Source organism: Lonchura striata, chromosome 11 (genome assembly GCF_046129695.1).
Source record: "Lonchura striata isolate bLonStr1 chromosome 11, bLonStr1.mat, whole genome shotgun sequence".
NCBI lineage: Eukaryota > Metazoa > Chordata > Aves > Passeriformes > Estrildidae > Lonchura > Lonchura striata.
Window position 1 is genome coordinate 7,659,906 of NC_134613.1, and position 24,800 is coordinate 7,684,705.

A 24,800-nucleotide genomic window follows, 5' to 3' on the forward strand; every position below is an offset into this window, starting at 1 on the left:
CCACCTGCAGAGCTGCTTCCTGAGAAGGATGTGGAGCTGCTGGAGCAAGTCCAGAGGAGGCCAGGGAGATGCTCGGAGGGTGGAGCCCCTCTGCTCTGGAGCCAGGCTGGGAGAGCTGGGGGTGCTCACCTGGAGAATAGAAGGCTCCAGGGAGAGCTCAGAGCCCCTGCCAGGGCCTGAAGGGGCTGCAGGAGAGCTGGAGAGGGATTGGGGACAGGGGCCCCTAGTGACAGGATGAGGAGGAATAACTTCCCACTGCCAGAGGGCAGGGATAGGTGGGATATTGGGAAGGAATTCCTCCCTGTGAGGGTGGGCAGGCCCTGGCACAGGTTGCCCAGAGCAGCTGTGGCTGGCCCTGGATCCCTGGCAGTGTCCAAGGCCAGGCTGGATGGGGTTTGGAGCAGCCTGGGATAGTGGAAGCTGTCCCTGCCCACAGTGAAGGGTGGAACAAGATGAGCCTTAAGGTCCCTTCCAACCCAAATTATTCTGGGATTCTATATCTGAATGCTGGAAACCTGGGCACCTTCATTCCAATTAATTGTAAAGTACATAATTTCAGTATTTTGACTTTTCTTTCTGAGATCCTTGCTGGTAAGCGACTTATTTCTGTCAGATGATACTTGTATATCACTAATGTGGCTTGTTCTGCGTGTGCATTATTTTCAATAAAACTTTACTAAAACCCCTCTCCTTTGAAACACTGTGGTCATTTAGAGGGTTGGTTTCTCAAGAAGGGCCCATCTGAAGGTCTCTTCTGGCAAGCCCCCAGAAGCAGCCTCCTTCCCATGGGGACAAATGTCTCCTTGGCCCATTTCAAAGTCACCCACTAAGAAACCTTTGCCATGAGTAACCCAGGAGGAGCCCAGACTGGAGGTGCTGCTCACCTCTCCCTAATTGGTTATAGCTGATCTCCAAGGCACTGTTGCACCTCCTTTCCCACCTCCTCCTCCTCCCCTCCTTCCCTCCTGGTCTGGTACCTCCAGGATCCTGCTAAATTGTGTTCCTCTTTGCAATCCTGCTCTTCACCTCAGACTAAGAGGAGGAGTTGGTACAGCTCCCGCTGCACTTCCCAACTGCTGATGGGAAGAGCATCCAAGGGCAGGGGGAATTTTTGATGGTCTTCAGGGTGAGAGGGCTCTCGTGGGCTCTACTTCTCCTTTGGCTCATAACCATGAGTCTGCAGTTACTTGCTTTCTCTCCAGTTTGTTCTGATTTAATATCTGTATCCTGGGGAAGACTCAGGGTTTGTTGGGATGGACCCAGGAGAAGGGCAGTAAAACAGAAAAAACCAAACCAACAAAAACTGTTGTATTTGAGACACTTTTTCAGATCTGGATATTCTCATCACTTGGTTCTTGTCACATCTCACGTGGGCTCCTAGAGAATTCAGTGCATTCAGGGGCAGGATCTGCAGGCTTGCCCTGCCTCCCCTGTGCCTCAGAGCTGGGTGGCTGTCCCGTGGCAGAGCTCCCCGAGGGGCACCATAAGCCCATCCTGTGCAGAGCAGCTGGGCTGGGCTGGCAGGCAGGACTTGTCCCACAGCTCCTCTTCGCTGCTCTTGTCCAGGCTGAAGATGAGCTTCAGCTTCTCTGGCCGCAGGGAGTTGAGGATGATGATGCCCAGCCCCAGGAGCAGGCTCAGCAGCCCTGCAGAGATACACAGGGACACCACTGCAGGAGCTCTGCTGGCTCCCAGCTGCACACCAGGGACCTGTGGCATCACCCAGCAGGCAGGCAAAGGTCTTGGTTTCTCTTTCCCCAACTCAATTCTGCCATCACTTTGGGCTCCCCAGTACAAAACAGAGGTCAGTGAACTGGGGCAGAGAGTTGGGAGAGCTGGAGCCCACCGTGCACAGGGAAAGGCTGGAGGACCTGGGTTTGTTTAGCCTGAAGAGGAGGAGTGCCCAGGGAAAATGAGTTACCACCTGCTACAGGAAAAGGGCTGGTCTCCCTGGAGGTGATGTTGTAACATGGGGAATTCTGGTTTGATCAAAGGAAATAATTGCTGCTCAGAAGTGGAGCAGGTCCTGAAAGGCAGAGGGAATCTCTATCCAGCAGCTAACTTCAAACATTCAATTCTCTTGACTGTTCATCTCTTTCTCTCCCCACCTTGATAATTCTTATGTAAAATCTTCTAACCTAAAATGATCCTTTTCTGTGACCAGCCATGGAGAAAGAAGGGATGAGGTGCTGTTGGGCCATCACCTCTGTAGGGATGGAGAGGGAATTCCCCAGAAGCCAGCTGAGCACTCACCTGTTGCTAATGCCAGCCAAAAGGATTCACCATAGTCTGTTCTCAAGGAAACTGGGCCGAACTGGATGGGGCACCTCAGGGTGTTCCTCACGGTGGAGAAGAGGAGCAGTGAGCAGAGGATCAGAGTGGCAGTGAGCAGAAGCATCTGGCCACCATAGAGCAGGATGGACATGGAGAAGAGCAGGATGGAAATGAGCCATGTGCAAAAGGCCAGCCTGCAAAAGGACCACAAAACTGAGCAGAAAACATCAGGCTTGGAGTATCTACTCTGGGTCTCCTCTTCATATCCCAGTGGAGAGATGAAGCCCTGGGCAACCTGCTCACAGGTATCTGGACAGCCTGACCTAGAGAGTCCTTTACAACCCAAACAACTGTGCAGTGACATGAGTGGCGGAGCTGTGGGACACATCCCGCAGCAGTGGAGAGGGATCTGCACACCTGGGAATGTTCAATATTGAATTTCCTGAAGCCCCCAAGCACCTTGGTGTGGCCTTGGCATCAGCCCTGCTCTGGGTGTGGGCCTGGAGTAGAAATCCCTGGAGGTTCCTGTGAGAGACTGAAATATTAGTGTTTAATAACTCAAACATTTGGCCATTTGCAGAGGCAGCAGGTGCTCTGCTGGGGCTGGGTTCTCCTCTACGAGGGGGGAAGGAGGGTTTTTTTGGGTGTGTGGTGGTGAGCCCTCTGATGTGTGTAAGACAGAGGAGCCACCCCAGAAGCTCTGGGTTTTGAGGGAGACAAGGGAGAAGGCTGATAAGGAGCAGACCCTGGAGAAGCAGGGTGATGTTTTTATCACGGCAATGTCCTCCCTTACACAACAGGCTCAGCTGAACCACTCCCCATCCCTTCCCGGGAAGGTCCTGCTCACCCGGGCCGTTGTTTCTGTTCGCACCTCGTTCTGAGGTTTTCATCCCTTCTGAGGGGGCAGAACTGGTTCAACACCAGCGTGAGAGGCAGGGTCATGTCTCAGGAGGGATCACAAACCACCCCAGACCCCCAAAGCACCCCGAGACTCTGAGCCCTTCCCTGATCCAGAGTGCTGCAAAGTGTAAAAGTTCCCCTCTGGGGGAAGGGGCCTGGGTGCTCTCTCAAACCTGAACCAGCGCTGGGCTCTGAGCTCTGTGGGACCCCCACCTCTGACAAGACCAGAGAGGAGGATCCATGGGCCACTGTCTGCTTCCATGGGTCGTATCTTCTTACTTAATCTGTCTCTCCCTCCTCCTAGCTTCCTTTTCTATTTCTTTCTTTGTCTACATCGTATTTCCTGTGACATAAAATCCATACTGTTGGCTTCAGCATATGGTCTCATTTACACCTTAATTTGGGCAGAGGATCTCTCTAATAATCAGATTGTAACTTCTTTCCTGGATTCTTGAGATTGTCCATAACTGGTTACCCCCAGGCAGCACCCACCTGTTCAGAGGGACAATGGCATCAAGGGACACCTTTGTTTGGAGAACTGCAGCATTAGCCATGCCCACACCTGATTCAGCACCTGGAGTGCACCCAGCTGCCAGCCCTACCCTGTGCTTGGGGCCTGGATTTAGCTCCCTGGGGAGGCAAGCCTAACAAATTTTTCTGATTCCAAGAAAAAACAAACAAACAAAGAAACAAACAAAAAAAGTTCTCATGAACATTTCTGCTTTGAAATGCAGGAATGTTTGGGTAGGGATAATTATTTTTCCTGAAAATGATAAAGGAGATGGGTACAGGGTCCTGGAACCTACATTCAAGGGGGAATTGCAAGGCTCTCTCTTCGCTGCAGTGCCTTTCCCACCACCTCTGGGACTCGTGGGGGTGCTCTGGGACTCCACAACACACACAAGGGCTCTAAGTTTCATGAGCTCCCTCCTGATGGCCCCTCCTGCTCCTCTCAGGCAGGTCTGTGCTCACTTGGACGTGCAGAGGAGGACCCTTCACAGTGGGTTCCAGCCAGGACTCTTTATCTTGGTCCTTGGGCCCCACAGCTGCAGCTGTTTTCCCTTCAATGAAATTTTGTCAGACTGCAGTTTTGTACATCAAGGCACAGGAGTCTGGGGATGTGGACAAAAGATGCTCCAAGGTCCACAGCCCCTCTGCTCTGGAGCCAGGCTGGGAGAGTTGGAGGTGTTGGGAGAGAAGGTTCTGGGGAGACCACAGAGCCCCTGCCAGTGCCTGGAAGGGCTCCAAGAGACCTGGAGAGGGGCTTTGAACAAGGGCCTATAGAGACAGGATGAGGAGGAATAACTTCCCACTGCCAGAGGGCAGGGTTAGATGGGATATTGGGAAGGAATTCCTGGCTGGGAGGGTGGGGAGGAATTCCTGGCACAGGCTGCCCAGAGAAGCTGTGGCTGCCCCATCCCTGGAAGTGCTCCAGGCCAGGCTGGATGGGGCTTGGAGCACCCTGGGATAGTGAAAGTGTCCCTGCCCATGGTGGGGGGTTAAAGCAAGATAAGTTTTAAGATCCCATCCAACCCAAACCACTCCATGATTCCACAATTCTATGAATCTATGACAGGCACAGAAGCATGAGAACCCCACATTCTGCAGAGAGCCGAGGCTTTGGCACGGCCTTGCAGTGACAAGGGTGGCTCCATGAGCTCTGTCTGCTGTGCCTGGGCTGACCCTGGCTGTAACTCACCACAGGGTGAGGGACACGTAGTGGCCGGCGACGCGGTACTGGCCGTGCACGGCGCAGGGGCTCTGCCTGCTGAACTTCTCTGCCACGTAGAGGATGGGGCTGGGCAGCCCCTTCTGCAGCCCCTCGCTGTAGCTGCGCTCATAATCCGCTCCAAAGCTCCAGGGAAAGTGCTCGTTGTAGTTGATGGTCTCATTGATCTGCTCCACTGGGTTTCCTGCGGCAGGGACCAGCTGAGCTCCTGCCGTGCCAGCTCCTGGGCAATGCCAGCCAGCAGCACGGGCACGGCAGGGTCCCAGGAGCCTCCAGACGGAGCAGGGGTCCTGCAGAGCAGCTGCAGAGCTGCTGGGGCCACTGCAGAGTCCCAGCTGGGGACAGCAGACTCACCCCTGAGCGTGACGTTCAGCCCTGCCAGGCCGATGTGCAGCCCGATGTCCGCATTCACCTGGGCATGGCTGAAGGACTTGTAGGAGGTGTTTGCCTGCACCCAGCCAGTCTCCCAGTCCCTGGTGAACTGGACATCTGTGAAGACTTCAGGGGTTAGTTACAGCCTGGCAGCAGGATGTCTGGTGCTGGAAGCACCTGCCAGGATGGTCGCCATGGTCTGAGCATTACCTACCTCATCCCAAATTCAGGACTGGGCTGTTAGTCCCAAGGGGCAGAAGTCCTGTTTGTCCTTCCTCGAGATCTCCCCCAGCCCATGACCCTGAGAGCCCCACTTGGGTTGGTTTCTCCCCAGCCCCAGTGGAGATTCTAACCCTGGGGGCAGTGGGGCTGATGTCTGGGCACTGCTTCTCATCTAAACCCCTGCCTGAATTCCCTGGAAGCTGGCGGTGAGTTTTTGGTGACTGCCCTGGATATGACCACCAGTCTTCAGACTGGAGGCAGATGGGTGCCTTCCATGCATTGCTGGGGGACCTCCCATACACAAGACATGTGTCCATCTTCCCCATGAACTCATCCTACGGGCTGGACTTGGCCCTTGACTGATCTATTCACCCTCCCCCACCTTTCCCTTTCGTTTCTGGGGCACCCATGAGCTTCCCCAGGCCCCAGCACTCACTGAGGATCACAGCTCCCATGAAGAGTCCCAGCACCGACCGCAGGAACCAGAAGAGTCGCTGTCAGGGGTGAGCAGAGTGGAGGCACAGGGGTCAGTCAGATTTGTCAGATTTTACCATGGGAACCTCAGCACCAAGCACATCATTTAGAAACGTGAATTGGTGAAAAATAGACCCGTCCCTCCCCTGGGGAGCCACCCCATGTGCTTTGTGGGTGGCTGGCATGGGGTACTCCTGTGGCATCCCTCCTGTGGTGCAGCAAAGGGGAGATCAGGCAGAGGAAGAAGATCAAATGAGCCCATTGGAGAAAGCTGTGATGGCCCTTTTCTTGGGAAGGAAGGTGGAAACATTCCCTCTAACCGTCTCCAGCTGCAATTTCACACTTATCCAAACCTCACATGTTTGGATGTGTTGACAGCTGGCCACAGCTGTAGAACAAAGGAGTGACCAGGCATTTGTAGAGTTTCCCTGAGGGACAGAAGCCCCTCAACCAGACCTGCTGCAAAACCAAGCACACAACAAGCACTTGATGTGGCTCACAGCAGGGTCTGTTGGCCACACAGAGCCCAGTGAGCAGTGCTGGGACATGCCCGGAACACACCTCCTTCTTTTATTGAGGTTTCTGGGAAGGTGGGGTGAGATTTTTGAGCCTCACCCTGCTATTCCACTCTGGTGAAAGAATTTCGGCTTGTTCACAGAGAATTCCAGCCAAGATCAGCTCTAGCTGCCTCAGAAGTCTGGGGTGGTGGAGTTTGGTGTTCATGCTGGGATGGGCTGGAGCACACTCAGCCCCATGGCATTCCAGAGATCCCAGAGCTCTGGCCATAGCCCGCGGGCAGCTCAGTCTGTTATGGAGGCTGGGAAGGAGGAGGACTGTGGATGCACAGGCAGGGACCAGAGGTCTGAACTGCCCCCGGCCCTCCACTTACCCCCCTGCCCGGGATCCCTGGCAGGATGATGATGAACGTGGCCAGCATGGAGAGGAATACGGTGACAATGACAGCCCGGGCGGCGTCAAAGGGGAAGCAGGCATTGGCTCCAGGGTAGAAGGGGTAGGAGCCATTCCACAGCGTCATCTTGCTGCCTGGAAAGACCCAAAACTGGCACCCAGAGAGACAGTGGTGAGAAAATCATCTCCACACATCCACTGCAACCAGCCTTCCCCGCAGAACTGTCTCCTGCCCCCTTGCCCGTGCTCTGATTGTCCCTGGCACGGCTGGGTGTGCATCCCTGGGCACTGCAGCCCCACACTGCCCGCGCCCTCGGGCATCTCCCACGGGAGCCCTTCATCTTCCCAGCACAGCCCACAGCAAAGCTGGCTTGGAGCCACCACGGCATCTGCTGCAATACTCAGGTTGTCCCCAAAGAGACATTCACTCCCCTCCTCGGTTCCCCATCCCCAAAATCTTGCCTGTGCTCCCACCCTCCCTAGTTGCAGCAGCCTGGCTCGGCGCCCTGGGTGAATCACCGCACAAACACAGGCTGAGCCCCTGCCGAGTTAACTCCTCACCCTCCGAGGGAACGGGAGGAACCCGGAGGGGAGGAGACCCTGCCCGTCCGTGGCCGCGGTGTGCCAGCCCTCAGGAGCCGGCGGGGAGAGCGCTGGCACGCTGCTTGGGAGGCCAAACGCTGCTTTTGCCACAGCACTTGACCAGCTCCCTTTCCTGCTGGGAAAAGGCTGCTCAGCACCCCCGGCAACGGGGCTATCCCTGCAGCAGCAGCAGCAGAAACACCCGCACCCCTTCCCCACGCCGAGCCTACCTCCGCTGCAGCCGCGCCCGGGCTGGGAGCCGCGACCTGCCCGGGATGCTCGGGGATGCTCCGGGAAACGCCGGGAAGCGCCGGGATGAGCCGTGGTGCTGCCCGCCCGCCCGCTCGCACTCCTGCCAAGGCTGCGGGCGAGGAGCCAGCCCGGCGAGGAGTCAGGGCTGTGCTGCTCCCGGAGTTTTCCAGAGTGCCCGCCTCCAAAGGCGTTGGATCATCCAGCCGCTCCGGCGCTCCTGCTGCGGGCACAGAGGGCAGCCACGGGCGGGCACAGCCTCTGCGAGGGGTTGGCTTCATCTCCCTGACTTTTCTTGGAGAACAGTAAAAAGTTCCAGTTCTGTATGGCATGAAGACCCTGGAGCTGCCAGGGCCCTCTGGATCCTGGTGGGACCAGAGGTCTCCAAAGCCCTGCCGGGTGTTCCCAGCCGAGATCATCGAGGCTGTGCCTACGTGGCTCCTTGATGGCCCTGGCTCCTGACTCCAGCCCTGGGGAGTCTCCCTGAGAGGCTCCTGGCTGAGCTGTTGGGCACCAGGCAAGGTGTCCAGAGGTGCTCCCAGCCCCATCATGCAGAAGATGCTCAGGTTTGTAACCTGGCCAGGGCATGGAGATCTTGGAAATTCAAGCTTTTGGGGTTTGCTCCTCTACTTTGGCATTTCAGCTGGCTGAAGAAGGTTCTATTGATACTCAGAAGGACCAGCCTGGCAGAAACACTCTCCTGACCCATGTTTGGGGTCTTTCCTCTGAAACTGGCACAGCCATAACCTGGACATTTCTTTTCTGCATCCCAGTGAATGGGCTGGCTGGGAACCCACCCCCTTGGTAGAGGAAGGTAAAAACAAGTTTTCACTCACGCCCAACTGGAAATAAAGGCATTTTTTGGGCAAAGACTTTGCCATTTCCCTTCAAATCCCCACCTAGTCTGACCCAGTCTGAACACTGAATCGCTTCCTTGGAGTGGTTTACAAAAATGAAAGGGTGGCAAGGGTGATGTGGCTGGGGAATGTGCATGCAGAGATGTGCTGAGGAGCTGTCTGGTGGGGATGTGGCACCAGCTCCAGCTCTGGCAGCCTTTGCAAAGCAGAAGGAGATGTGGGCTTCACAGCAATGGAGCAAATCCTTAGGGGTGACCACAGGGAAATGCGTGGGGCTTTGGACCTGTTGGAAAGGTGGAACCACCTCTCCCTCCAGTGTGGGAGAGGATAACTGAGGAGGTGGCTGGTAAGTGGCGAGATGAAATGAATCAGGATGGGGAAGGTGCAGCCATGTGAAGTGACGTGTGGGATGAGGGTCTAAAGCGTCCCTCGTTGCCCTCCCTGGAGCTGGGATAGGCAGCAGAGGGATGAGCCTGCACTGGCTTGGATAAAGCAATGTATGGAGTTTGCCTTCGGAAGGGATTGAGGATCCGTGGGTTTGGGGCTGCTCAGACAAGAATCACAAGTGGGGAGATCTCCTATTCCCAAAAATGAAAACAAGGGGAGGGAGTTCTCCTTCTTCTCTAAAGGTGACCAGCAACAGAAGGTTTGTTTGCAAGGACATCAGAGGAGCTCCAGGAATGCTTTGGTTCTCTCATCTGTCCCCAGCAGTGATGGAAACACGGTGTGATTGTGGCAGTGGGATCTCCCCTTCCCTGGCGTGCTGAGATCATATCCTGGGAAGTGCGAGAAAACTGCTTGACTTACCCCTCACCCAGCCCTCTGCATGTAGGAAGAGGCTATTATTACAACTGGTTGTTTGTGTTTTCCTCTTTTTTAAATTTCCAATTTTCTGGGTATTTCTGCAGGTAGTACAGGTGTGCATTTCATCACACAGTTTCCAGGGAACACTACGCATTTCCAGGGAGTTTCTTCTCCTACTGTCAGCACCCTGCCCTTGCTGGAGCAGCCCTCTTGCTTGGGAAGCTTCTGCTTCACTCCCTCTGGGGAGATGGATCCCCAGATTAGGGATGAATCATTGGATCCAGGTCACCGAGGGAGGGGTGGGGGCAGGGGGAGCAGCACCCAGCACCTCTTGTGCAAGAGGATGTCGAGTGCTGGATCAGCCACCCCTCTCAGGGCTGGGAAGTGCAGTGAGGAAAGAGTGGGTACGTGCCTGGGCAGGGAGGTGATTTTGGGGATGGACAAGGAGGATTTCTGCCTGACCCATTGGAGCCAGAAATACAGATGTGGTGCTTGTCTCCAGGAGTCACCCTGCCCCAGAGCTGTCCCCATCACCCCTCTGTCCTCTTCCCTGACAGGGACAATGCTGCAGCTGGGGTTGAGCAGGGGATTGGTTGTGATGAAGCCCAGGAATCCTTGGGCCATGATGGAGCAGCCTGAAGAGAACAACAGGAGGAAGGAAGGAGGGGAAAGGACCCCCTCTGGCCAGTTCCACCTTGATGAGCAGAGAGGTCGCTGTGGCCTTGGTCAGGCTCTAGATATATTTGCAAGAAGGATCTATTTTTCCAGCTCTATTTGGAAGTTTCACATTTTGAGAGAAGGAGAAGGTGTTGCTACTCACTACACTGACCAGTGGGTTTCACATCTTATGCTGGAGCCAGCTCAGGGTCAAGTGAAAGCACTGCCAGGAGATGGAGGCAGAGCTCAGCAGGAGCCACATATCATCCTGGTGGGAACTGAAACAGGAGGGCTTTCAGCCACTGAGGAAATCCTCATCTAGAAATTGTGTTGAGAGTCCAGCCCTCTGCCCCTTGCAAGAGCCATTGTGCAGGAGAGGAAGAAGTCTCTGGATGTGGTCTAGACTTTCTGTGGCACATGACAGGAAGAGCATCTTGCTTTGGGTGCTTGCCCATCAATACTTCGAGTCCCAAACAGCTCCTTTCAGCTCCTGCCAGTGTTACAGGCTTCCATGGGTTCTCAGAGACACAGGGACACGAACCCAGCTGTCCCACCACCCTCCCAAATGTTTCCATCCATCCCAGAACTCTGTGTTTGACCCTGTGGGCATTAAGATCCATGTTTGAGTGGGGAAGGGGCTGGGGCTGCTCCTATTCATTCACAGAATCACAGAATCCCAGAATAATGAGGTTGGAAGAGACCTCTACTAAGATCAGCAAGTCCAACCTATGCCCTAACACCACAACTAGACCATAGCACCGAGTGCCAAGTCCAGTCTTTTTTTAAACACATCCAGAGATGGTGATTCCACCACCTCCCTTGCTCCTTGCTGGGTGACCCAGCTCGGATGAGGGGCTGCAGCTCCAGCTGTGCTCTGCTGCTGGCAGAGCCCAGGAGCCCCTGCCAGGCTGCCCAAATCCCAGCTCTGCAGCAGGGATGCAGGGAGGGATCACGAGAGGCTCTGAGCTGGTACCTGGGAGCTGGGAGGAGAGGGGAAGGATGTCACCTCCCATCTTGCATCTCCTACAGGTGTTTCCTCTCCATCAGAGAGAAAATGGATTTGCCAGCACCCAGACTGCCCCTCCAGACTCATCCCAGAGCATCTCCCTCGTCTAACAGAGCTCTCCTGCCCTGCTGTGGCTCTCAGGATGCTGTTAGCTCTGGGATGCATTTATCAGGGATTTTACTGTCCCAGCTTGGGGAGCCTTGTCCCCACAGATAACAGCCCTTCCTGCCTGTTAAATGGAACCATCAAGGAGCTGAACTTTTCCCGGCTTTGGTGGGGCTTGTTAATGATGCACTGTGTAGTAATTATCACTTTAATCCTTGGCTGCAGCTTAGAGAGCTTTCTCTTGCAATCCCTGGCATTAGAGGCCAATTTTAAGCAATAAACATTCTTCCATGGAATTCCTTTGTCTCATATCTCCTTGCCAGCCTTGGAATCCCTTCACACCAACTCCTGAGGGGTGTGAGCTTCCAGATCTCACATCAGCAGAGTGAACATTGTGGTGGAAGATATCCAAGGCAGATTTGGGGTTGGCCAGGTCTCTTATGCATGTTCTCTACCAGCTCTGGGTGTCACAAAAGTTTTGATAGATAATGGTCTCAGTTCTGGAGACAAATTTCAGGAGGAAATGCCCTGGAATGAATGTTCCCTCTAAGGAGGAAGGACTTCAGTAACTCTCTTCTTCTGCCAATGACAGAAATGGATAGCAGGGGATGAAAGTGAACAAAAAAAAAGAAAAAAAAAAAAAAAAGAAAAAAAAAGAAAAGAAAAACTGCTCATTATCAAAGCAAAATAGCCTCAAAGCACAGAAAAAAATAATAGAAATTTAACCTTACACCCCACCCCACCTCACCATGTGGCTGAGAAGCAAAGGTGGTGGCTGCCCTTCTTTGGAGAGGGGGAGAAAAGATTTCACAGAGCAGCTGGGAACCTGTTGGATTTCTGGTGTGGGTCTTCTCCTCATAGCAGCTGAAGCTGGATTTCAATGTCCTTTCTCATGTTGGTTCAGCTCCTCCAAGGTCCCCCATCACCTCCCCAGAAGGGCTGAAAGGAAAAATAAGAAAAGCTGAAAACAGTTCAAGTTGGGGGGAAAAGGAGGCTGAGGGGATTCCCGGGAAGGGAAGGGAAGGGAAGGGAAGGGAAGGGAAGGGAAGGGAAGGGAAGGGAAGGGAAGGGATAAAAAACCTTCTGGCTTGAAGCTAGCCTAAAACTAATCCCACAAAAGAACAGTGCAGCATCCCCAGTCCAGCCTGGAGAAAGATTGAACCAAAATCAGGTAGGAGCCCAAAGTTCCCCACCCCACCCCCCAGGTCTATCTTGAATCTACAGCAGCCATTTTCTGGGTGTAAAGCAGACAATTAGGGAATGAAACATCATTACAAAATCACCCAAAGACAAGGATGATCAGAGCTCTTCCCTCCCAGTGGTCCTGTCCCACCAAACATCACCCTGGGATGGCGTCCTGCAGCTGGTGACAGTCCTGCTGTGAGTGAGAGGTGGAACCAGAGGCCATCAGCAGTCACCCACCAGTATTTATATGAGGCTGCAGGCCCTGATCCTCCCACCATAGTCTCACACATCTCCCAGCAGAGCTGGATCCCTAAAGCCTTTCAGGGTAGGTGTCTGCCATCCTTCCAGGGAAAGCACACATGGCAGGGAGCTGGGAGCTTGGCCCTTCATGAAAGGACAGGGTCTTTTAAGGTCTAGGCCTGCCACACAAATGTTCCCAGGCAAGAAGAACAGAGTCCCCCATTTTTCCAAGTCCCAGGTAAGTATTCCCACAGGTCCTCCTGCCCTGCCTGGAGCTCCCTTATCCCTTTCCATGGCACTTGGATCCAGGTTCTGGAGCAGGTTGCTGCCTCCCACATCAGCAACATGACCAGGCTGGAGCTGCTTCTTGAGTCCAGGCTGGAGGCTGGTGGCTCCCTTATCAGTGCCACCACCCTGGACCAGTTTTTGCTGGTTTTGGCTTGAAAACACTTGGAAGAGGTACAGATTCAGTCCTGAAGGCAAAAGTGTTCCTTGGCACGTGAGCGGCTGGGAGATGTCAACAAGGCTGTGGGAACTGTGAGAGCAGGAAATGGAAAGACAGGAGTGTCCTAAATTCACTCTTCCTATATCCTACCTGGAGCAGGAAGGGCTCTTACTGCATCACCTCTGCCTGCTCCTTTAGGAGGGAGATTTACCCGAATCACTGCTTGGCTGGTCTTCCCACAGCAGGAAAACACCTCCTCGTGGTGGCACTGACCTACACATATTTTTTATAAAATCCACCAATTCCATGGCAATTCTGCAGCTCTGCAATTCCTGGCATTGTAGGAGGAGTCCAAAGGTTGGCTGGTGGACATGGCAGGAGGTGTTTATGGCACCTTCCTCTGCAGCACAGCAGGACCATGGAGCTGTCACTGCTGCAATTCCCTGGTGCTACAGCAGCTGTATCCTCCTCACTGCATTTTATACTCCACCAGCCTGAAGAATCAAAAAAATTATGAATCCCTTATTCCTGTCGGAGTCCTGGTGTTCTTCTCAGTCCTGCATGGAGGTTAAAATGAATAGAAATGAAAAGAAAATGTTAGATTGTGCTGGGCCTTCTCTCACTGCACTCCAGCACCCTGGTGATTTTAGGTTGGGGACCCACAAAAACCCACAGGTGGTTTAGTCCCTGCTGCTCTAGAGCTGTTTTCATCCCATAAAAAAGCCCACAAAAAAAGACTTTGTGGGTCTGCAGCTGGGAGGATCCCTGTCTCTTGCTCCAAGGAGCAGCACTTGGTGCACACACACTGCAAGTACATCTCCTGAGCAGGGTCATACCGAGGATTTTGGGTCAGACACAGCCCCAAGACCTCCCAGCCTGGGCAGGCAGGGAACTGATTCTGCCAAAACTGCCAAGCACCTGTGTCTCCTCCCTTGGGTTATTCACAGCAGGAGAACACTCAGGATTTCAAGGCTCCGTGTCCATCAGTCCAGAGCGAGGCATTTCCTTGGGGCCATGGTGAGCACATCCCTTGGGGTGTGTTCTTTTTGGCTTGGGACCAGCAGCACTTGCAGCCATTTATATCCCAGAAGGCTGGGATTTCCCCTAGGCTCAGGAAGAGGGTCAGGAGAAGGGTTTCCTCTAAAGACCAGAGTGGTGAGAACAGGCTGGTGTCCAGGGAGTTTGGCCCTTTCTCATTTCCAAGTGAAACTGGAGAATTGTTGCTCCAGTGTGAAATGGATTCCGAGCTCTGGGGCTCCCACAGAAGGACCAAGTCTCTGGCTGGCCTCTGTCTTCCATTGCACATCCTCTGCTCATCTTTAGAATCTCTTCTTGAGGGCTCGGCCAAGAGCCAAGGACCTGATGCAGTGAAAGCTTTCATCACAAGAAAAAGAAAAAAGATTCTGTAGGTTGATATAAGTTTGATGACTGAACGATCACAAAAATATAAAAATACTAAATACTTGTGAGACTTCATACTACTACTGATAAGGATAGTAGCTGTAATTTAAGGAAAAAAAAAAAGTTAAAAGAACACCCAAGAGAAAAAAGGGATTCACAGTTCATGCTCACTCTCTGCTGAGCAATGCCCAGGCTGCCCCTGAGAGTGATCAGAGGCTCCTGGCCAGTTTATATAATCCTATATACTCCTTATATAGCTCCCTCCCAGTTTATATACTGAATATGGTGTTCTGTAGTATGGAATATCCCTCAGCTGCCCTGGCCTTGCTTCCCCCAGCTTCCTGGGCAGCTTCCTTCCCCTCACTGGCAGAACGTGGGACACTGAAAAGTCCTTGACTTAGAGTAAGCTCAGCAACAGCCAAAAAAACATCCCTGCGATGTCAACATTATTCTTGTCCTGAATCCAAACCACAGCACTGGAGCAGCTACTGAGAAATAAAATTAACTCCATCCCAGTAAAACTAGGGCAGCAGCCACCCCTCACCCTGTCACTGATGGTTGCCAGGTTCCACACTTCCCAAGCCCCATCAGCTTTCCTGTGCTCTGGTGGATGTACACACGCACAGATCACCCCCTCAGCTGATGGACTGTGCCTGAAAAAGTCCAGAGTTCATTTTGACCAGGACATTGGGCTCCAGCTGTCTTTCAGGGCAGCAGAAATTTGTCCCATGTTAAAGTCAGTTTTTGCTCCATCACCACTGCACTTGTCCAGTTTCATCAAAGTTCATTTTTTGTTAATGTGATGATCAGAGGGGAGCCAGGTTCAGACCCCCAAATCCAGACAGTGCTGTGAGGTGCCTGGTGGCATGAGGAGCATATAGAAGTGATAATACACAGCATTATGTATCAACTAACTTCATACAATTGAATTTATTGGCTGTTCTCACCCTAAATTAAATCACCTTGAGGTGCACATTGGCCTTTGCCTTCCTCCAGCATCACCCACAAAGTGCACCCAGGTCCTTGAGTAAAAGGAATCCCACAGAGGGGTCTGTCTTTGCCTGAGGCAGGAATAACTCACATTGTTTTCTCCAGCATATCCTTTATGTGCACTGCAGGAACTTTATCCCATTGACTGTACCTGAGGGTTTGGATTGGGCAGGGCCAGCCCAACAGGCCACCCTGGAGCTGAGTGAGCAGCAGTTGGCCTCTGTTAAATCATCCCCCAATGCCTGAAGGTCCCATCACTCTCTCAGTGTCATCTTTACCAGTTTGATTTTTCCAGAGGCTGGTGCATGATAGGAGAAGTGAGCTGGTGGGACATATCATAAGGAAAAGGCTTTTGTATGCCTTAGCACAGAATCACGGGGTCATTGAGGCTGGAAAAGGCCTCCAAGACCATTCAGCGCAGTATGTGACCAATCCCCACTTTGTCAACCAGACCAGAGCACCGAATGCCACATCAAATAATTCCTTGAACTCCTCCAGGGATGGGGACTCCCTCTCCTGAGCAGCCCCTTTCAATACCTGACCACCCTTTGCATGAACAAATTTCTCCTGATGTCCAATCTGAACATCCTCTGGCAGATCTCGAGGTAATTTCCTCTTGTCCTGTTCCCTGGAAGGAGACCCTGACCCCACCTGGCTGCCCCCTTCTGCCCAGGGAGTTGTGCAGAGCCAGAAGGTCCCTCCTGGGCATCCTTTCCTCCAGGCTGAGCCCCCCAAGCTCCCTCAGCTGCTCCTGGTGCTCCAGACCCTTCCCCAGCTCTGTTCCCTTCCCTGGACATGCTCCAGTCCCCCAGAAATCCTTCTTGGAGTGAGGGGCCCAGAGCTTCCCCCCAGGGCTGGAGGTGCTGCAGCAGTGCCAGCACAGGCACTGCCCTGGCCTGTGCCACACTGGTTTTGCTACAAGCCAGCTGCTGTTGGCCTTTTTGGCCACTTGGAATCTCTCTATGCTTTGAGACTGTACACTGCATTTAACCTCAGCTCCTCTGCACTAGGACGCCCTGCCCTGGAAATCATTTGGACACAGCGCCAAGCTCTGGAAATCAATTCCCTTGGGTTGTCCCAGGCTCTGTCCTGGCTGGATTTACCAGGTCAGGTCGGGGTTTGATGTTCAGATGAGGATGTGAAGAGCTTTCCCTGGAGGAGCGTGGGGATGGCAATGGAATTTGACTGTTGGCAGCCTGCTTTCCTTTCTGCTTCCTTCCCTCCCTGCCTGCCTTGTTGGTCTCCTCTGGAGGAGAGGTCTCCAAGCACCCCAGAGGAGGGAACAACCCAGCCTGGGGCCTGCTGTCTTTGCAAGAGCTGAGCAGGAGTGTCCCCTGTCAGCAAGCACACGGGGAGCACGTCACTGAGCCTGGGACAGCAATGACACCAAGTGGTGGCAGTGGACTTTCACTGACTTCCCTCTGAGCCAGCTCCTGCTCTGAGTCAGTCCCACAGCCAAAGACACAAACGCCCATCGTGAAGGTGACTTGTGTCTATTTATCTCCCTTCATGTCCTTTTCCCATCCCTGGGGCCGTGCCACGGCCTCAGGTTGTGGGGGAAGCCCAGAACAGCAATGGTCACAGAGCCCATGGGCTCTCAGGGCTTCCAAAGAAACGTGGCCCAGGTCTGAGCACCCCAGGAAAATCATCCCAGTGACCCTAAAGGCTTCCTTGCATCTCTGCTTGCAGTGTGCAGAAACAGCTGTGAGCAAGGACCTGAGCCCCAGCAGCAGAAGGGAGGGTTATCCTCAAACCAGAGGAGCAACAGAAACAAATCAGGGCTGGGAAAAAACCCAAAGTGAAGATTTTACTCATTTTCTAAGTTTGAGCACAAATCTTTGGTCCTGGAACTTTCCTGGTGAGTGACAGGACATTGTGCTGAGCCTATGCAGCTGTGGGCCAGAAGGTAAATGTCAGAAGTGGATGACAGGGCAGAGCCAGCAAATTGCCAAAAAAAATTATGAGCGTCCTCAAAAGCTTTCCTGATCCTCTCAGTTTGTAATCTAAATTCAAGAGGGAATAGTGATTTAGGGCTTGAGTAGCTGTTTGCCTGTGAGGGATAAATAGAAACTGAGGCAACTGAGCAGTGGAGCCAGCCTGCATCCACAGAGGTGTTCAAGCCCTGAGTTCAGTCTGAGCTCAGGCTCCCGCTGCTTTGGGCTGAACCACAGATCTGCTGAGATTTTCTCCAGCCTGGGTCACCCTGTTCTTGTAGGATGGGGTCCAAGGCAGGCACTGGGCACTCAGCATTGCCCCAGCCTGGGTAGCAGCTCGGAGAGGAGCATGGAGAGGCTCCACGGTGGAACATGCACTCCTTGGATGGACCACTGCCACGGAAGGCACTGCCCGTGGGGCATCCCTCTGCCTTCAGCTGCTGCTCCCACAAGGGGACTGAGTGAGTGTCACCTGCAGGGACAACAGGGAGCAGGAGAGGTGCTGAAAGTCAGCCTGGCAAAGGGGAGGGGAATTTTCACACCTGCCTTCCCCCCAGGTGTGAAAATTCTTGGGGGTGGTTGTTTTTTTTCCAAAACCTGATTCAAATACTGAAATTCACAATAAATTAACTTTTATTCCCCAAGGTGAGCTGGTTCTGCCCATGGCAACAGTTAACAAGTGACCTCACCCTTCTTTATCTCAACCCAGAGGAGAGTGATGGGGGCTGGGGACACACAGACAGGCAGGTTCTGGCTAGGTCAGAGGGAGAATGAGGATCTCAGGATCTCACCTGGGTGCCTCCCCCTCCAGTAAGCTCAGCAGAGTGGTCCCATGAACCCCATCAGGCTGCCAGTCCCTCACCAGCTGGCTGAGGGGCATCTGGCTTTCTCCAGTGTCAAACACAATTCACAGTGTCATTATTTTTCTTGCTAATAATTTGTTTTAAGTCAAAGCTTTACTCCAGCTACTGAAAAGGTGAGCTGGGGGGATATTGGGAAGGAATTCCTCCCTGGGAGGGTGGTGAGGCCCTGGCACAGGCTGCCAAGAGCTGCTGTGGCTGCCCCATCCCTGGAAATGCCCAAGGCCAGGCTGGACAGGGCTTAGAGCAACCCAGGATAGCAGAAGGTGTCCCTGTCCCTGGAATATGGCCACAAGGTGTGCCTTCTAACCCAAGCCATTCCATGATCCCCAGAGTGGCTGGCAGCCTTAGGGTACACCTGTGAGCAGCACTTGCAGAAGGTATAGACGCAGAGTCTGCCCCTGGGACTGTTCCATCACCCATTTCAGGCAGGCCCCAGCTCCCTTCTCCTGCCATCCTGCACCACAAAGAGCCCAGGGCTGTGCCTCTGCCCCTGTGAGTGTTTAACTGCATGCACGAGGTGAGGGAGCACCAAGCCATCATCACAAAGCAGCCTCACAACCACACTGAGTGTTTGATGGCCAAGGCCAACGAGCCTGTAGCTAACCCTGAGGTGCCACAAGGCCAGGACTCCGACTGAGCCACAATCCCACCACAGCCAGGATAAGATTTTGCTGGGAACATTCCCAGCAAAGAGAGTCACAAATGCTCCAGGGTGAGTGCTGTGATCAGCTCAACCAAGTGTGCCATTTTATCATGTCAGGGTCTCCCTCAGTGAGCAGAGGCTGCAGGTGTCGGAACTCAAAATGTCCCTCAGACATTTTTGGATGTTCCGGGTCCAGGTCAGAAGCATTTGAGACCCTGGCAGGCAGCTGGAAACAGCTGTGATTTTGGATTTGAGCCATGGAATGATTTACCAACCTTGCAGGTAGAACAAGAAGTCACAAAAGTTTAGATATTAGAGTAGAAGTAGTCACAAAGTGGAGGGGAGAATTTTTGAGTGCTGTACAGGGGGGTTTTGATTTTGTACATGGGGGTCAGAAGTTTTAAGATGGAGGGATCTGCCCTGTCCTCCCTCTTTCTTCTTCCTTACCTCCATGTTCTTGGTGATGTTGGCACTCACAGATTGGTTTAGAGTAGAAAAGCACCATTTAATACAGGTAATAGGCATTGGGAAAAACTGTAAACATGTAACACCTAATGTACCATATAAAAGAGAGCAGCAGCCCTGGGCAGGGAGAGAAGAAGCAGTCGGGAGTCAGTGAGGATGTCAGGGTGTGTGTGTGCCTCTGCCTGAGCTGGGAGCAAACCACAGCAGCCCAAGGAGAAAATCTTTTAGATAACTTGCAATAAACTGCCTTGAGACCGAACAACAGAAGACTTCTGAGCCTTTCTTTGGAAGCATGGGTTGGAGGAGAGATTTTTCCACCACACGGAGCCACTGCTGACCTCTGGCATGCAGGGACTGAATCCAACCCCTCTGAGCTGTTGAGAGCTTCCCTTCACCCTGCCCCAAGGTGCTCCCACTCCCCATTCCCCCTTCACAAGCCCTGGAGGTCTGCCTTCCTACCCCCACAGAAGAGTCTGGGCAAAGAACCAGCTTTATTCACACATCAGACATCAAGGAAACACAAAATATACAGGAACTATACAGGGAGGCCCCATTTTCACACACACCATCACTATGGACAATATTTCAGAAAGAATAAATAAAAGTGATGTCGCTATAGAAACGCACAAGGACAAGGCTCTCCTCTGTTCACCACGCACAGCCGACCCTGCAGACCTCATCCTCCCCAGGTGCACCTCTTCAGCTTGAAAAGTACTTCTCCAGCACCTTCGTTAGGAGCCCTGTCTCCTACAAAACAAGAGAGCAGTGAGACATGGGGTCATGCACACAACCACCACCATCAGCAGCCGTGCTGGGACCGTGGGCACATCAGACAAAATTCCATGCTGGAGGGCAGTGGCACTTTCAGGGGTGGCTTGGGGTGGCACATGAGAAGAACAGAGCCAAAGCTTCCCATCTGTGCTCCAACAGCTGAACCACAACTCGGATGCTGAGGGCAGCGTCTGAGGGAGGCGTCATCCCAGTGAGGCAGCAGCCACTGGGTTGAGCTTCAGGGGAGAGTCTCATTCATCAGAGAATGTGAGAAGGCAAAAAGAGACAGAAAACATGGCAGGGAAGAGTCACAGAGGGGTTTGTGGGTTTGGCACTGACCATAGGTCCCAGAGCTACACAGGGCAGCAGCTGCCTTCAGGCAGAAGGGCTCTCCCCACAGCCCTGGAGCTGTTCCACTCCACACACGTGGTCTCTGCATCCTGGAGAATCAATGCCACACACCCAAGGAGGTGGCAAAGGATGGGAAGGATCCTCCTCTGCCAGCCCAATCTTTGTCACCCAGAGCAACGTGGCAGCACTGTGAAGCGCCAGCACGCTGAGAGCCAAGCCTTGTCTGCCACACATGGCTTGAGATGGAAGCAACAGACCCTGAGCAGGGCATGGACCAGGAGTTTCACAGGGCAGCGCTATGAGAAAGCCTGTGAGGAAGGTGGGAACATGGCACATAAATCTATTCAGACTGGGTGTTGAGACCTGGTGTCCAGCAACTTTCATGCTGAAGGGAAAACTGTCAGGGTGGCAGGAATTTGGACTGGCACAGTGACAACCACAAGAGCAAGAAAAAAAATAAGGTCACACAGAACAGTACAACGTGGACAGCACTGAGAGGCACTGGGGAGAAGCAGTTCTGCAATATCCACAACAACACAGATGCGAGGATGCCCTGGGGATGGGTGGGAGAAAGGAGCAGCGCAGGAGTTGGGGAAGTGAAATGCTCAGAGGTGCCCAAGGAGCAAAACCAGAACCAGCCCCCAGCAAGGTGGCCAAGGGGACCAGGGCAAGGGTTTGGGAAGAGGAAGGGAGGGGCAGGAGCCAGTTTTACATCAAGCAGCTCAGCTGTGATGCCACACGTGGGCACCGAGGCAGGCACTGGCCAGCCCCTGCATGGCCACAGACAAAGCACCAAAGCACCCTCCAGCAGCAGGGCTTTGGCACCCAGTGCCACACCTGGCCAGTGCCCACCCCGAGCACGGGGAATGGGCACTGGCAGGGCTGGCAGGACTCTGGCACCCAGCTGGAACCTGTGTTACAGCACCAGCACCCCAGGCAGCTTTTGCACAGGCACATCTGCAACGTAAGCAGCGAGGAGCAGCTCTCCCAAATTCACACCACGCTCAGAAACAAAGCAGGGCAGCACATCTGCCAGCTCTCCCATCTTCTCACCAAGTGCCCTCTCCTGCTAAAAGGTTCCTGGCGGGGGAGTGGGGAAGGGTCCAGAACTTCCACAGCCCTCATGTCCTTTCCAGCTGCATCTGAGATGCCAACACTGCAGCAGCCCATCACACTGCACAGGGAGTGGGGTGGGCTGCTGCCTTCACCATGCCCAGCTGTGTCCTCACTGTGGAAAGCCCTCTCCCCAATGGGAACAGCTCTCCTTTCAGGTTACCTTCCTCTGCTGGAAGTGAGTCCAAAAGGGGCTCGAGCAACCAGTGGCTCTCAGGCTCCCGGTCCTGCAACTCTGCTCCACCTGTGCCAACGAGGAGCAAGTCCTGCCTAACCCTGCACAGCAGAAATAGCTGCTAAAAAACCTGCATGCAGTGCTACTGGATAGCTCCTCAGGCATCTGGCTCAGAGGGACAGCACAGGTGGGACTGCCCTAAGAGGATTTCATCCTTTTTAGACTCCCCCTTACTTCCTGCACTGACTGGAAAGGGTGAAACACCAGGGAAGTGTGCAGGAGGCAACAGACAAGCAGAGCCACACTGACTAATTCCATTTATGGATGCAGAAATTCCATCTCTGGACTGAGCAATTCAATCTCTACATCCTGCCTGAAGATCTGTGCCTGTGCATTGCTCCCAGGGGCAGGTTTTCCACTAGGAGCTGAGTGAGCTCCAAGGTAAAAGCCACAGTGAGGGTCTGCTGGTACACAGTGGCACCAGTGGAGCTCCTGCCCTCTCCCTGCTCCCCAAAACCCGCTTGCAGCAGCAGGACCAGTGCACACATACTCTCCGCAAGGCTTTGTGCCCTCAGCATCGAGGGGTTCAAACCACAGTGACACAGAGCCAAAGCTCTTTGCTTGACAGATGCCTTTCCCTTCACATACTGCATCCCTCTTGGTCTCCTGCTGTAGAAATAACAGGGAGAAAGGATTTCCCTGTCCTTGGAAAAGGGGACATCATCCTCTTCTGCACCCGAGGAAGATCCAGATGCTTATTAACAACTCCTGGGGACCACCAGTGCCACAGCTCCATTGAAGTGTTACTTGCTCATCCTCACACCCTTCCCAAGCACCTGGGATTATCTGTCACTGCCCAACTAGACACAAGCCTCAGGACACTTCTCCTCTCTCCCTTTATGGTTGGTCTTAAGAAGTGGTTTAAGGAGGGTTAAAAGGAGGGTAAAGAGGGGAATGCACTTCTAGCAGCTGTGCAGGTGCTCCCCTCTCCAGCAGAGCTCCTCCACCTTTCTGCTCCGAGCATCTCCCTCTAGCTAAGTAAATGTTCACCTGGCCAGTGAGGTCATATTTCCCTTGGTTCTCATCCAGTAGCCTTTCTTGCAAGAGGATTTTCAGGAGCTCGCGGGTCAGCAGTTCCATCATGTCCTCCAGCAGGGCTCGGAGAGAGGGACCAAAGACCACTGGCACTGCAGGCTCCTCCGCAGTCTCCAGGTGTGGGGAGCCTGTGACGCTCTTCTTCCCCATGAAGTGACCTGCAACACCACACACGGGGTGTCTGGGGGGACACAGGGCTCCAGCTGAGCTGGCACCGGCAACCCTGCACCGGCACAAACCAACGGGGAGCACCGAGTGACTTAATGCCCAAACCACCTGAGTCAAGAGAAACCCAGGAATCCCAGGTCCTCACTCCACATGGGATTTTTGGGAAACTTCCCTCTCTGTTCCTGCTGATCTCCGGGGTTACAGAGTTGCCGCCCAGGGATGCTGAACCTCATATCCAGGGAAGCCAGACTGGTCAGTCTGTTGGGGATGTCGGACCTGCTGCCCAGAGGTGCAGGTGACTTCACGCCTGCCCTGGCCTCCCCCTGCCCCTCGCGGCACTGCCAGCATCCCCCTGGCACCTCCCGCGTGTCCCGGCCCCCCGCCCGCTACCTGTGGCCCAGAGGTTGCCGCGGGGGTTGACCTTGATCTTGGCGGCCTGGCTGCGGTGCTCGGCGAAGTCGAGGTGGACGGCGGGTCCCAGCGCGGCTCCGCAGAGCAGCAGCAGGAGGCAGCGCAGCGCCATCGCCGCCGCGGGACCCGCGCCCGCCGCCGCCGCCGCCGCTTAAACCCGCGGGGCGGGACCGCGCCACGGCCCGCCCGGCCCGGCCCGGCCCCGCCCCGGCACGGCCCGCCCGGCCCGGCCCCGCCCGGCCCGGCCCCGCCCCGGCACGGCACAGCCCGGCCCGGCACAGCCCGACTCTCCGCCGCTGCCGCCGTGTGTCCCCCCAGCGCTCCGGCGGCGCGGGAGACGGGACAGGCGCACGGCTGAGGCGGACTCGCCGCCGTGTCCGATCCCCATCCCCAAATCTCTCCATGTCCGTGCTTCCACCTTCTCCATGCTGCCTGTTTGCACTGGAGCTCGGCCAGGAGCTCCATCCCCAGTCTAGCTCAAACCCGTCTCCCAGTACAGTGCCTGCACACCTGATTATCGGGATGGGCAATCCGAGGATCCTTAAGGACCTGCCAGCTCTGCCCAGCTCCCTCACTTTCCAGAGCAGCCTCCCAGAGGATCCCACACACTGCAGGGCACGGGAGCCAGAGCCTGCGTATCACTCCTCACCTTTCCCACTCCCTTTGAGATTTTGCAGACCACTATTTCCTGATTACTGCACCCAAACTTTCCATGGATAATCATGATCCCCACGAGCTCCTCCTTTTCCATTAAAGGGATGGGCTGTGCCCAGCCATGCCAGGGACACAGACAATAGGGCCTGGGGCATAGACTGTGTGTGCCCAGAGCTCAAATGAAGTGAATTCCAGGTGAAACTGGAAGCATTTGATCAGAGGGCTCCAAGGCACAGGTTGTGCTCTGTTTCTTCTCGTCTCTTACCTGCAGCCAACAGGGATTCCTCCAGGTTCCACATTTACACAGGGATACTCTAAGGGTCTGGACCACAGTAGGTTGGGGTGAGTCTGGTGGGGGTACCCAGGGTCAGACATAATCCTGGCAGGTCCATGGAGAGGAGGAGGCGAGCCTGGGTCACTTGGGCACTGCTGAGCTCCCACAACAGAGAGCAGTGACAGACAACAGGCCCAGGGCTGAGCTCAGCTGGTTCCTGGGTCCATGTGGATAGAGAGAAGTCCCAGGTGCAGCCCATGAAGGCTAATTAGTGTCCTAAAGGCCCTGAGAGCTTCTGCTGGATTTGTAGTTCCATAACTTGGCAAGGAGGTGCTGGTTGGTGGGGGTGAGATGACCCAGGGAATTCATTAGCAATGCCATCCTCAGCACGTGCTGCTGTTCAGGAGAACAGGGCTGGAGGTGACACGCTCCCCTTCAGCAGCAGCAGGTCAGAGTTCAAACTGCAAACTCAGCTCTAAGCT

General features: G+C 54.1%; 2 protein-coding genes across 2 annotated transcripts; both read right to left on the bottom strand.

Moving 5' to 3' along the window:
• Positions 1-1,437: 1,437 nt before the first annotated feature.
• Positions 1,438-7,007, bottom strand: LOC110483944 (dual oxidase maturation factor 1). Its single transcript, XM_021554222.2, has 6 exons — positions 6,861-7,007; positions 5,934-5,991; positions 5,258-5,392; positions 4,874-5,087; positions 2,254-2,468; positions 1,438-1,646 (listed from the first exon to the last, which is right to left on the bottom strand). The coding sequence occupies exons 1-6, from the start codon at positions 7,005-7,007 to the stop codon at positions 1,438-1,440; spliced, it is 978 nt and encodes a 325-aa protein (XP_021409897.2).
• A 12,771-nt stretch (positions 7,008-19,778) lies between these two features.
• NMB (neuromedin B) lies at positions 19,779-23,561 on the bottom strand. Its single transcript, XM_021554176.3, has 3 exons — positions 23,370-23,561; positions 22,767-22,969; positions 19,779-20,053 (listed from the first exon to the last, which is right to left on the bottom strand). The coding sequence occupies exons 1-3, from the start codon at positions 23,500-23,502 to the stop codon at positions 20,006-20,008; spliced, it is 384 nt and encodes a 127-aa protein (XP_021409851.2). The 5' UTR covers positions 23,503-23,561; the 3' UTR covers positions 19,779-20,005.
• Between the last annotated feature and the right edge of the window lie 1,239 nt (positions 23,562-24,800).